The sequence below is a fragment of the Capricornis sumatraensis genome, chromosome X (assembly GCF_032405125.1).
Source record: "Capricornis sumatraensis isolate serow.1 chromosome X, serow.2, whole genome shotgun sequence".
Classification (NCBI taxonomy): Eukaryota; Metazoa; Chordata; class Mammalia; order Artiodactyla; family Bovidae; genus Capricornis; species Capricornis sumatraensis.
In genome coordinates, this window is record NC_091092.1 from 113,192,618 (window position 1) to 113,204,659 (window position 12,042).

General features: G+C 44.4%; 1 protein-coding gene across 4 annotated transcripts in view; it reads right to left on the bottom strand.

Moving 5' to 3' along the window:
- GK (glycerol kinase) overlaps positions 1-11,358 on the bottom strand; it is an 84,720-nt gene extending 73,362 nt beyond the window's left edge. For all 4 annotated transcript variants that reach the window (XM_068962466.1, XM_068962468.1, XM_068962467.1 and 1 more), the window contains exon 1: positions 11,198-11,358. In XM_068962466.1, the coding sequence (XP_068818567.1) occupies positions 11,198-11,275 (78 nt within the window). In that variant the 5' untranslated portion in view covers positions 11,276-11,358. The remainder of the gene's footprint in view (positions 1-11,197) is intronic.
- Positions 11,359-12,042: the final 684 nt, after the last annotated feature.

A 12,042-nucleotide genomic window follows, 5' to 3' on the forward strand; every position in this document is an offset into this window, starting at 1 on the left:
CACCATTAAAATAACGCTTCCTGAAAACCTAACAACTTTTTTTCCAAGTATTATTTTTCACCTGGGTATATCTATATTTAAGTATCATATGACTTAGTCTTTCAGAGTTAAGAGTTCATATTTTAATTAAAATTAACTTCCCCAATCACTTTAATTGCAGCAGTAAAGTCACCTCCAATTAAGAAAATGTTTCCAGGCCTACGTTTCCTGTGGGAGAAAATTCCTCGCTGAAGACAGACTCAGAAAGACAAAGTAGTAAGGGGAAACACATGGTGAGTCTTGTTGCTGTTCACCTCCCTACTCACCACACACATCATCTTTTGGGGAGGAAGTGATAAACATAATGAAAGCAAGAAGGCAAATTCTCAAGTCCTCTGAGGAGATAAAATATCTCACAAGTCAAAGGTTAACCTGACACATCATAAATAAAAGGCATTTGGCAGAAACCGGTGTAATATACCAGTAATTTACAACTTTAGCATTAGTGTAAGTTTCTAGGATGTCCATTCCATTTGTCCCATTTTATTTTCTAAAGTTTCTCTAGGGCCTGGAATAGTGCCTGGCCTAGGGTCGGTAATTAATAAATATTTGTTGAATATCTAAAACACTGTGGTCTATCAGGTTACTTATTAGGAGATACATTATTAAATAAAATGGGAAATGGTTATATGGCATAAGCTCTTAATAGGAAGCCATAGTTGTATGTTTCCTCATATTACTCCTGTTCTCAAAGTCTGCTGCTGCTGCTGCTGCTGCTGCTGCTGCTAAGTCACTTCAGTTGTGTCCGACTCTGGGCGACCCCATAGACAGCAGCCCGCCAGGCTCCCCTGTCCCTGGGATTCTCCAGGCAAGAACACTGGAGTGGGTTGCCATTTCCTTCTCCAATCTGTGAAAGTGAAAAGTGAAAGTGAAGTCACTCAGTCGCGTCCGACCCGTAGTGACCCCATGGACTGCAGCCTACCAGGCTCCTCCATCCATGGGATTTTCTAGGCAAGAGTACTGGAGTGGGGTGCCATTGCCTTCTCCGTCCCAAAGTCTACAAGTCCCCAAAGGACCCTGGAACAAGAAACAAGAGAGGTGGGATGGGAAGGGGGAGGGAGGCTTAAGAGGGAGGGGATACACATGTAATTATGGCTGAAATCAACACAATATTGCAAAACAATTATCCTCCAATTAAAAAATTTTTTAAAATAAGGTGTGCCTTTTTGGTGGATGGATTCATAAAAGACTTTGACAGTGGACCTCGGGAGCTATGACTGGAGTAGGCTTCCTCTTCCATCACCCCCTAGTTTTAAGTAGGCTAATGTCAGGACCCTTACACACACACACAAAAATGGGTTTAAAGGTTGTTGAAATAGGCACAGAAAAGGGAAGTAATTTGGCAAATCCTATGTGGCATATTAGAGCATGATGTCTGATCACAGAACACATAGATGTAAGAGGATGAAGTCTGGACCTCTCTACTTCTTTAGAGCTCTGACTCTGAGGGGAAAATGGACATCGCCTTTAGGTGTTTAGGATCTGACCCTGTGCATCACTCCCCGGTATATGGGGCACATTTTAGATTTACTATTTTAGAATCTGCAACTTGCTTCATGGATCATCATCCAACAAAAATATAATGCAAGTCACAAATGCAAGCCACATATAATTCATAACATAATTTTGTAATTTAAAATTTTCTCACAAAAAAACAGTAAAAAAAAAAAGCTGGTAAAAATTAATCTTATTAACATTTTTAAACCAATATATCTAAAATCATTTCAACAGGTGATCAATACAAAATTGATTAGCTTGTCTACTTTTTTAGTACTAAGTCTTTGAAATCTGGTATAGACTTTATACTTCTGGTCCAACTCAATTCAGACTAACCACATTCAAAGTGATCGATAGCCACCTGAGACCAGTGGCTGTCATATTGGACAGTAAAGTTGTGGAGTAGTGCTTTTCTCATATACCTAGTTCATGTGAGGAACTGTAATGAAGCCTCCTGATTATCCATTTGTCTGCAGGTGGACAAGTATCCAAAGTAAGCTAAGGATGTTTCCATTAAGACTCTATGGCTGGTGGGTGAAAGTGAAGTCGCTCAGTTGTGTCCGACTCTTTGTGACCCCGTGGACAGTAGCCTGCACCAGGCTCCTCCGTCCATGGGATTTTGTAGGCAAGAGTACTGGAGTGGGTTGCCATTTCCTTCTCCAGGGAATCTTCCTGACCCAGGGATCGAACCCAGGTCTCCTGCATTGTAGACAGACACTTTACCATCTGAGCCACCAGGGAAGTAGGTAACTCCAATGACAACACATTGCTGCTGCTAAATCGCTTCAGTGGTGTCCGACTCTGTGAGATCCCATAGAAAGCAGCCCACCAGGCTCCCCCGTCCCTGGGATTCTCCAGGCAAGAACACTGGAGTGGGTTGCCATTTCCTTCTCCAATGCATGAAAGTGAAAAGTGAAAGTGAAGTCGCTCAGTCGTGTCCAACTCTTCGCGATCCCATGGACTGCAGCCTACCAGGCTCCTCCATCCATGGGATTTTCCCGGCAAGAGTACTGGAGTGGGGTGCCACTGCCTTCTCCAGACAACACATTACCCAGGAGCAAAAATGCTAGTCTGTTCTTTTCAGGTAGATTTCAAAAGCCACTGTCACTGAAAGATGGCAATGGCTATACAATTTGCTTTATAAAATGAGTAGCATGGTCAATCATGTAAAAACTGTTAGATGGCAAGGGAGAAACACCCCTGAGTTACAGACGCTCCTCATCTTTTCACCCTTTTCAAGTTTGAAACTCAATTTAAAGATCAGTCCAAACTGCAGACGCACAATGACACAGAACAGAAACTCTCTTTTAAAAAATTCATGTTAAGAAAATTCATTTAAAGAAATACACAAAAGTTTATGGGATCTGAAAGAGATCTGAACCAGTGTTCAGCGTCCTCCCCGCATCTCTAGGACCCTTCAGAAGCCGGGAGGGAGGGAGGGATAGAGTGTTTTAACTCAGTCTCTGGACCACACCCTACCTTAGATTTCATATTTTACTGACTTCAGCTTCCAGATTTAAACTCTTCTAGAAGTGCACTTAACCATGGAGTTCCAAGGCAGAAAGCAAAATGACAATACAAGCTGAAACCCATGGACCTAATGGAATGGTCTCTTACCAAGTGAGCTCCGAGAGATGGGATAGGACTGACAAACAGGACTAAGCTCTAGGTTTTCTAAATACCAGAGCTTTTCCAGTACAAAATCATACTGGGACTAATTATGATGTTTTCATCCATTAAGTGACAGCAAATATGAAGAGGTTTTCTAACATAGGCTGCCTATACTATCAAGAGGAGGAAGGACATCCAACCCAGACTTGGGGGGAGATGGAGAAGGGCTCTCAGAAGATGTAATTTGCAGACGAAGACTGGGAACAGTGGGGAAGGTAGGCTGAGGCAGGCAAAGCAGCTGAGGATGTGTGTGTGCAGTGATCCATGTAAGATGTCTAGAGGTGTCTTGGCAGCCGTGGGTACTGAATGAAGTGCATTGCTGAGATATTCAGTTTAGGAGGTATAAGTATTTAGATGCATCAAGGGGCTTGGATAGGGAGGAATGACAAAAAAGGAGGAATATTCAAGGATGACAGGTTACAGGTTCTAAGTTAAGAGCAGGCAGTGTTTTGTTATATTCAAATGGATAACCAACAAGGACCTACTTACAGAACAGGGCACTGTGCTCAATGCTATGTGGCAGCCTGGATGAGAGGGTAGTTTGGGCGAGAGTGGATACATGTATATGTGTGGCTGAGTCCCTTTGCTGTTCACCTGAAACTACCACAACATTGTTAATTGGCTATACCTCAATATAAAATAAAAAGTTAAAAAAAAGAGTAGGCAATGTTACAAAACAAAGGTATGGGAAGGAGCAGTAATTACAGTATGGAAAGGGGTAAAGAGATTGCCAATTTCATTCTAAACAACCTCTGTTTGAGTGAAGACACCAGCAGTCAGTTGCTAATGTTTGAGGACACAGCTGAAAGAAAGAGATCCATTAAGGGCAGAAACTTGGAACTAGTAGATAAATAAGTCCTGGAGAGCTGATGCACAGTAGAGTAATTAGAGTCAATGGTAATGTACCAGAAACTTCAAAGTTGCTAAGAGACTCGATCTTAATGGTTTCCACCAAAAAAAATGAGTGAGAATTATGTGACAAGGCAGAGCTATGGAGATAATGCTACGGTGGTAATCATATGGCAATATACAAATATATCAAACAACACAGTGTTCATCTTAAACTTATATGACCTTCTGTGTAAACCATATGTCTATTAAAAAAGAGAGAGTTTTAGAACTGCATGTGAGCCAGAAAGGCAGTTGAGAGCGTCATGCTTGATGTCATATGGAGGCAAAAAGCACAGGCCTGGAAGAGCAAGGGCTGGGGGTCAAGCTCAGCCCTGTGCATATCAGTTTTTTGGTTGTGTTTTTTTGTCTTTTTCTGGCCATGCAGCACAGCATGTGGGGTATTCCTTGACCAAGAACAGAGACTGAACAGGTGCCCCCTGCAGTGGGAGCATGGAGTCTTAACCACTGGCGGGCGTGCTAAGTAGCTTCAGTTGTGTCAAACTCTTTGGGACCCCATGGACTGTAGCCCCTCCAGGCTCCTCTGTCTATGGGGATTCTCCGGGCAAGAATACTAGAGTGGGTTGCCATGCCCTCCTCTAGGGGATCTTCCTGACCTAGGGATAGAACCTGTGTCTCTTACGTCTCCTGCATTGGCAGGCAGGTTCTTTACCACTAGTGCCGCCTGGGAAGACCTTAACTCCTGGACCACCACGGAAGTCCCATGACAGCTATCTGACTTTAACTTTTCTAAATTGCTAATTTTTCCATCTGCAAAGGACTAAGTAATGTATGAAAAGTATTTCATACAGGGCGAGCCCATAACATGTATCCAAAAGATGTTACCACTACTGCTATCAGTGCTACTATTTTGATTACTGTTCCTATTATTACTACTACCACCAGCACAGCAGATAGGTGATAAGAGTTCAGATTAAAAAAAACAATCACCAGTTCTGTATTCATCTCTAAGTGCAAATCACGTCTCAGTTCCAGAGTTTGTTTTTGGTGGGGGAGGGCAATGAAAACTTGAAGAAACAAGTTCAGGTAGGAAAAGAAAAGTTCAGCATAGTGCTGGCACAGAGTAGAAACCCAAAAGATGTTACCACTACTGCTGTTGCTACTACTGCTGCCACTTACTACTACTATTTCTATTATAAGCAGGAGAGTTAGAAGTCATCAGTCTATATTCACCACTGTGCCTAAATTATGATCAATTTCCAGATTTGGAAGAGGGGGACATTTAAAAACCGAAAACAAGGAAAATTACTTCTATAAGAACTGTTTAAAAAGAACTTTCTGAAACAATGCCCACCTTTTCTGTCTCAGCCAAAGGGGAGTAGTGGAGACACGAAATACAGTCCTTACTAAGTAACTGTCTTTCAGGCTTGCCTCACCCACCCTGTGACTAACTCAAGCATCCCATCATAAACATGCATTCACCTCCCTCCCCACGTGATTTCCCCACTAGCCTACTCATGCCACACTCTACTGGGTAAGTAAGACATTTTTCAGGAATGCAAACTCCCTCTCTAAAACACCATGATATGTAAATCTGTAGCATCTAAAATAAAAATACTAGCTATGAACATGTTACATTGCAAACTTGACCACAAATGGCATCATGGCATCTTCCCAAAGCCAGAGAAGTAAAGAAAACATAGCAAATGGCATATTTTTCTTTAAAAAGTGAGGTTATATTCAATAGCATATATTTATACATACTTCTAATATAACTATAGTTGTTAAATCCAACTTTTCCCAAGACCCCACAAGTTTTCCCTTTCTAGTCTTTCAGTCCAAGAGTTCTAGACAACACATCAAGCCCTGGAGGCCTCTCTCTGCTAGTGTCTATTCAAGTAACAAGCACCTCTGTTGCTACTGTTGTTTAGTTGCTAAATTGTGTCCAACACTTTGCGAACCTATGGACTCTATGTAGCCCACCAGGCTCCTCTGTACATGGGATTCTCTAGGCAAGAAGCCTCGAGTGGGTTGCCATTTCCTCCTCCAGGGATCTTCCTGACCCATGGATCAAACCCATGTCTCTTGTGTCTCCTGCATTGGCAGGCAGATTCTTTACCACTGAGCCACCAGGGAAGTCCAAGGAACACCTACCAGATGCCAAACGTTGTATTAAGCTTTGGAGAAGGGGAAAAAAAGATACCTCTTTGCTCCTCATGGAAGTCCAAACTGAGGGCTCTAAACATTTATGTTTATGAGACAAGAGGACAAGAGAAGGTGGCAGCCCTCTGATGAGATGTTCTTACCATTTCTGTAATGTGATGGGCAAGAAAACCAACTGAGTGGGGGCTGGAAAACACAGTTACATTTATTATAAGAGGGGTCTCATTCCAGCTGTGGGCCAAATTCATTTTACCAAATTCACTGTTCATTAGTTCCTGTCCCCTAATGGGTGATTAATATTTATGCATTGAATACATAAACGAAAGAAAGCGGAAACCCATCCCTTAACCTTGAGATCTCTAAGTATGATGAGACAACCGGGGCCAAGGCAATGTTTCCTGCCAAAATAAGCATGGAGCTACAATTCAAGTCATTCTTCACAGATGCTGGCTATTGGAACAAAATGGTTACGCAACCATTATCCACGGTGACTACACCTAAGCCCTGCCCAGGCCCCACTTAATCTGAGTCACAAGATGATCAAAACCAGCAGTACTTATTCAAAGGCAACCTTTTTAAAAAAAAAAAACAGTGAAACCAGTGTGTAAGTCTGTTTTACTTGGTGAAGATTCATCTGTGACCATAATCAGAACTGGTAAGTGCCCAGCCTCCTATCTTCCCTCCACAGTCAGTCTTCCACATCCATGGTTCCGTTTCTACAGATGTGAGCAACTGCAGATCCAAAGTGTTTTCTAAAAAAAATTCCAGAAAGTTCCAAAAAGCAAAACATGAAGTTACCCTGTGCCTGTCACCTATGTGCATGACATCTACACTGTATTTACAACTCCTTACACAGTATTTACATTGTGTTAGGTGTAAGCATCTAGAGAGGATTTAAAGCATAAGGGGGGATGTGCCTAGATTATATGCAAGTGATATGCTATTTCATTACATAAGGGATATGAGCATCCTACGATTATAGTATCCATGGGGGACCTGGAACCAATCCCCTGGATATGGAGAAACAACTGTACCCAGAAAACTGGGGAACTTACTGAAGGCAGGAGGATTTAGGACGATAGGCTTCTGACTGGGAGAGACCTGGATTTGAATCCCAGTTCCATCAGTCATTCTACAACCTTGGGCACATTCCCCAACATGTTCTAATAACCTGTGTAAAGGAGCTCAATAATACTACCTACATCACAGATGTTATGAGGATTAAATGAGATAATGCTGGGAAAGTCCTCAATAAGTACCTGACACATCACAGGTACAACACAATCCAAGCCTTTGTTTTTTTAATGTATTTTCAATTGGAGGATAATTGCTTTACAATGTTGTGTTGGTTTCTGCCATAGATCAACACCAATCAGCCATCAATATACACACATCCCCTGCCTCTTGAGCTACCCTCCCACCTCCTACCCCATTTTACTCTTCTAGGTGCAGTCTTTTTTTAATAGTCAATCTAATGGGGAAACAACAAAGCTACCAAATTAAAGAAGGAAGTTGACTGTTTCAGCTGAAGCTTTTGTCTTATAAAGAAATGGCCCCTCCTTTAAACCTGTTACACTAATTCTCTTTCCAAGAAGTTCCTACTCTGCAATCTGGGTAAACCCTTGCCAAGCCCAGCTCACTTTCCTATCAGACAAGTTGGAAATTTTCTTTTGGTGCAAAACATATGCCTAGGTTCCCCAGGTTAAGTCTTTGACTACTAGAGGAAGAAATGAACACATTCTAAATTTGCAGCTCTACTACTAAAAGAGAAGCAATTAAGTAATCAGACATACCCGAGTCAGAGAGCTTTAAGATTTTTTGACAAGATAAAAAGGAGAATCCGAATTCAAATTCAGTTGACCTATAAAAATCTTTTCAAGAAATATGTGTAAAGCACTCCCTGTAGAGAAGACAGGTGTTCATTTGTCATGTTGACCAAGATATTTTAAGGAATACAAAGATGAACAAGTCTCCAAAAGGAGGTTCCTGCTTTAAGTCAGCAGATATATAACAACACAAAGTAAAGCTGATAAGAGCTATTAACAGAGACATAAAAAGAATGCTCTAGGAAGGGGGAGAAATTCTGAGTAAGGGTTTGAGCAAAGACTTCCACCAAGAGATGGTAACTGAGCCACTATTTGGAGGTAGAACAGAATTTCAAGGAGCAGATATGGGAAAATGGGGGGGGAGGCATTTCCCTTGGATGAGAGAACGTGAATAAACACATCTTGTGTCCTTTATGGGAGAAAAAATGTAACCAGCATAGAAAAAGGGACAGGGAAGCTCAGTGAGGTGATTGGTCCTGTGAACACTGAATGAGACACGCAAATACAATGAATAATGGCCAGGAAACTATTTTAATACTTTTCACTTTATAAGCTTCCTTATGACAGTTCTTATTTGTTGTATTCTTTCCTGAGAAGAAGATAAGCAATTATTTCTGAGTCATAATTACGACGTGGAACAATATGACTGGTACAACCCCTGGGGATCACTTTGTGACTGCAGCACTTGTTCAGCAAATCTATTATCTGAATTTTGCAGACAGTGGTTTAGCAACTTCTTTCCTTATAACCAAGGGAGAAAAAAAAAAATCCCTTTCTAAACCATTGCCAGATTTTTCTCTACTTCACCCAGAATCTCTTTACACAGGTAGTCTTCTATCTACCTCTGAAGCTTTCTTGAAGAGTTGTTTCTCAAGGAGCAGGAAACTTTACTGATCAACTTTTAAACATCACTCTGTAAGCAGGATGGGAGCCTTTTGAATGTGCACCTTAGCTTACTCATTGATATCAAGCCACAGTAAACAGCAGCCGACTTCTTAAAGGCTCCTGCTATTCATGTCAATCGCTGAACAATCGACTGTGATAATATAAAGTTGATTCATTCCTTCCCCACCAATGCGGAAAGACAATCCTGAGGGGCCAGAACAACCTGCAGTAGATAAAGAAGACTGCTGGGCTACATGCATGGCAACAGTGTTAGTCGCTAAGTTGTGTCCAACTCTGCAACCCCATGGACTGTAGCACTTACCAGCCTCCTCCATCCATGGGATTCTCCAGGCAAGAATACATTCCCTTCTCCAGGGGATCTCCCCGACCCAGGGATTGAACCTGGGTCTCCCACATTGCAGGCAGATTCTTTACCATCTGAGCCTCCAGGGAAGCCCCATGTACAGCAACAATGACAAGTCAAAAGGAAGACCAGCACGGTCAGGCTGGCAACTCAAAAGGCAGCCTACAGAGTTAGGAAATATTTTACCCACTTTCAGAGAGGGCAAAGGCTGTATAAACTTGGGAACAACTGCCATGTTTGGTTTGGCCCCTACAGTCCGTTAGCAGCTAGTTGCCAACGTTTAAGGACAGGAAGATTTCACTGAAAACGCTTGACTACCAATTTTTCTTAAAGAATCTGAAGCTTGTGCAACATGAGGCGAGTGTTCCTGCCAGGCAGCTAGAGGCTGTCCCTTTAGCCTGAGTCCGATCTCCAGCCTTCCTCCTCCCTCTACCTGTCTGTCCCCTGCAGGCAATTGTGTGGGCAAATCTTGAATGTGGCTTCAAAACTCAACCCACAGTTAGTCAACACACATGTCTTAATAGTCTTTCTTAATTTGGGAAGATGGTAGTGATGACTGCATACTTTATTAATCAAATCTAGTTAGGTGAACTTTCTTATGATTCAGGGTTACTTTATAAATATTTATATGAAAATAAGACAAAGTAAAACCTGCCCTGTCTGATCAAAAGATAAACAATGTAAGAAACAGGAGAATTAGGTCTTGGCAGCTCAAACCAGTGTAAGTCACTAAATAAGAACCAAGCTAAAACTGGACTGAAAGCTTCTGACTTTAGACAAGAGAGATGAATATCAAAAAGAAGGTACAGATGCAGGTTTTAGTCAAGTGGTCAACTAAATAGAGTTCTGAAAAAAATATATAAAAGGTATATACAATGTATACATACATATACATACTAAAGAAGACATGAAAACATGAATTGAGAGAAAGAAGTGAAGAGGGAGCAATCATTAAATATTTATATCAACTTGCCAGGTTAGTCAAATGTCCATTGAAAGAATGAGCTCTTAACCAACAACAGTTTATTTCAATTACTTTTAAATGATCTTACTGAACTCAGTACTAGCAGTACCAGATTACTTTAAGAGCAAGTTTCCTAATGGCCCCAAACAAATCAATCAGCAGAGAGTCACTTAAATAGCACTCCATTATGGCAAAACTCTGCTGTCACACATGGCAAATAAAAAGAGAAACAATTTCCCTGTCACTTTATGTTGTGAAGTGCCGAGAGGACAGTCATCTTTGTAACAGGCAAAGTATCGGAACTGAAATTTACAAAGCTTCGAAACGAAATCAGGATTCCGCTGAAAGCAGTGTAGTGTGACTTTTCCCTAACGTGTTATGCCACTCGCCAGCCCCTGAGCATTCTACCTTCTGCAATGTCTGTGGGAGACGATGACACGGCATCATCACGCAAATACTATATTTGTTTGCTCCACAGACTCTGTGTTAGGCTCCCACAGCCGTGACACAGCTTCCCCCCATCCAAGGACGTCCTGAGCCGGGCAGGCCAAATGCTTCTGGGGAAGACTGCAGCAGCGGTCAGTGTGGCCACCTGTCCCCGGCGGCAGGCGGGCCGCTCTGCACGGATGCTCGATGAGTCCTAGCTCCCTTCGGGGGAGGAATCCCCCCATCAGTAGGCGGCCGCGCTCCACCACCGAGGCCAGGGGGCTACTCAGCTCAGCCGCGGGGGTCGCGAGAGGCCGCGTTCCCCCAGGCCCGGGCGGGGCGGCTCCAGCGTGGCAAGTCCCACTACGGAGCTCTTGGCCTCCTCCTCTTGCCCCGTAGCCGGGGCCCCGGGCCGTGGGAAGAACGGGATGGGGACGCGACACCCAGCCCTGGCGTTCCAAGGCTCTCGCCCCGGTTCAGCACCTTCTCAAGTGGCACCCACCCCGGGCTCACCAGAAAGCGCGTCGAGCTGGTGCCCTGGTCCACTGCTCCCACCAAGGGCCCCAAAACTGCTTTCTTCGAGGATGCCATGAAACCAGCTTTGGGTCGGCAGGCGGTCTGGACCCGTTTCCCTGGTGACGGCGACGGGCGGGGAAGGGGCGTGCGGCTAGCCTGGAGGGCCTGTAGGCTGGCGGCAGTAGATGGCTCGGACCGCGCTTCGAGCGGCCCCTTTACCGGCGCGGAGCCTTCTCGCCCCGCCCCTCCGGCCCAGGCCCCGCCCGCACCCGCGTTCCCCACGACTTCGGGGGCGGAGCGAAGTGGGGGGGCGCTGTCTGCCAGGCCGGCCAATGACCGAAAGCGGAAAGAGAAGGAACGTTCAGACAGTCTGAGGGAGTGTGACGTCATGGGGCGGGGCCTGGGCGCGGCGGAGGCGGTGTCCCGCGCGGCAGGTCACGTGGGCCCGGCGAGCCGGCCGCCGAGCCCGCTTGCAGCAGGGCCGCAGGGGGAAGCTGGTGCTGCCCATTGCAGGGAGCATCACTGGCCCGCAGAAAGGGCACAGGCCCACCTACGCCCCGGGGCTTCGGCTCGCGGATGGGTTCCAAAATGCGGAACTGCTTGCTCCTCTGGTGGGCTGTGCAGAGCACGGCGTGAGTCACTCTTTGGACTGACCCCGCCGGGCCTTCCCGCGCTTCCGATGCCCCGCCCACTTACCCGTTCCTCGTCCCACTTAAGAATAATCTCCTTCACTGGGGCTGACCCTAGGTAGTGTCACCTTCAGGGGCAGCGCGAATCCTTCGCCTCTGGAGGTTTTTTAGGGATAGGGAACTCAGAAGTTCTTTCGGTTTAGCGTTTAAGGA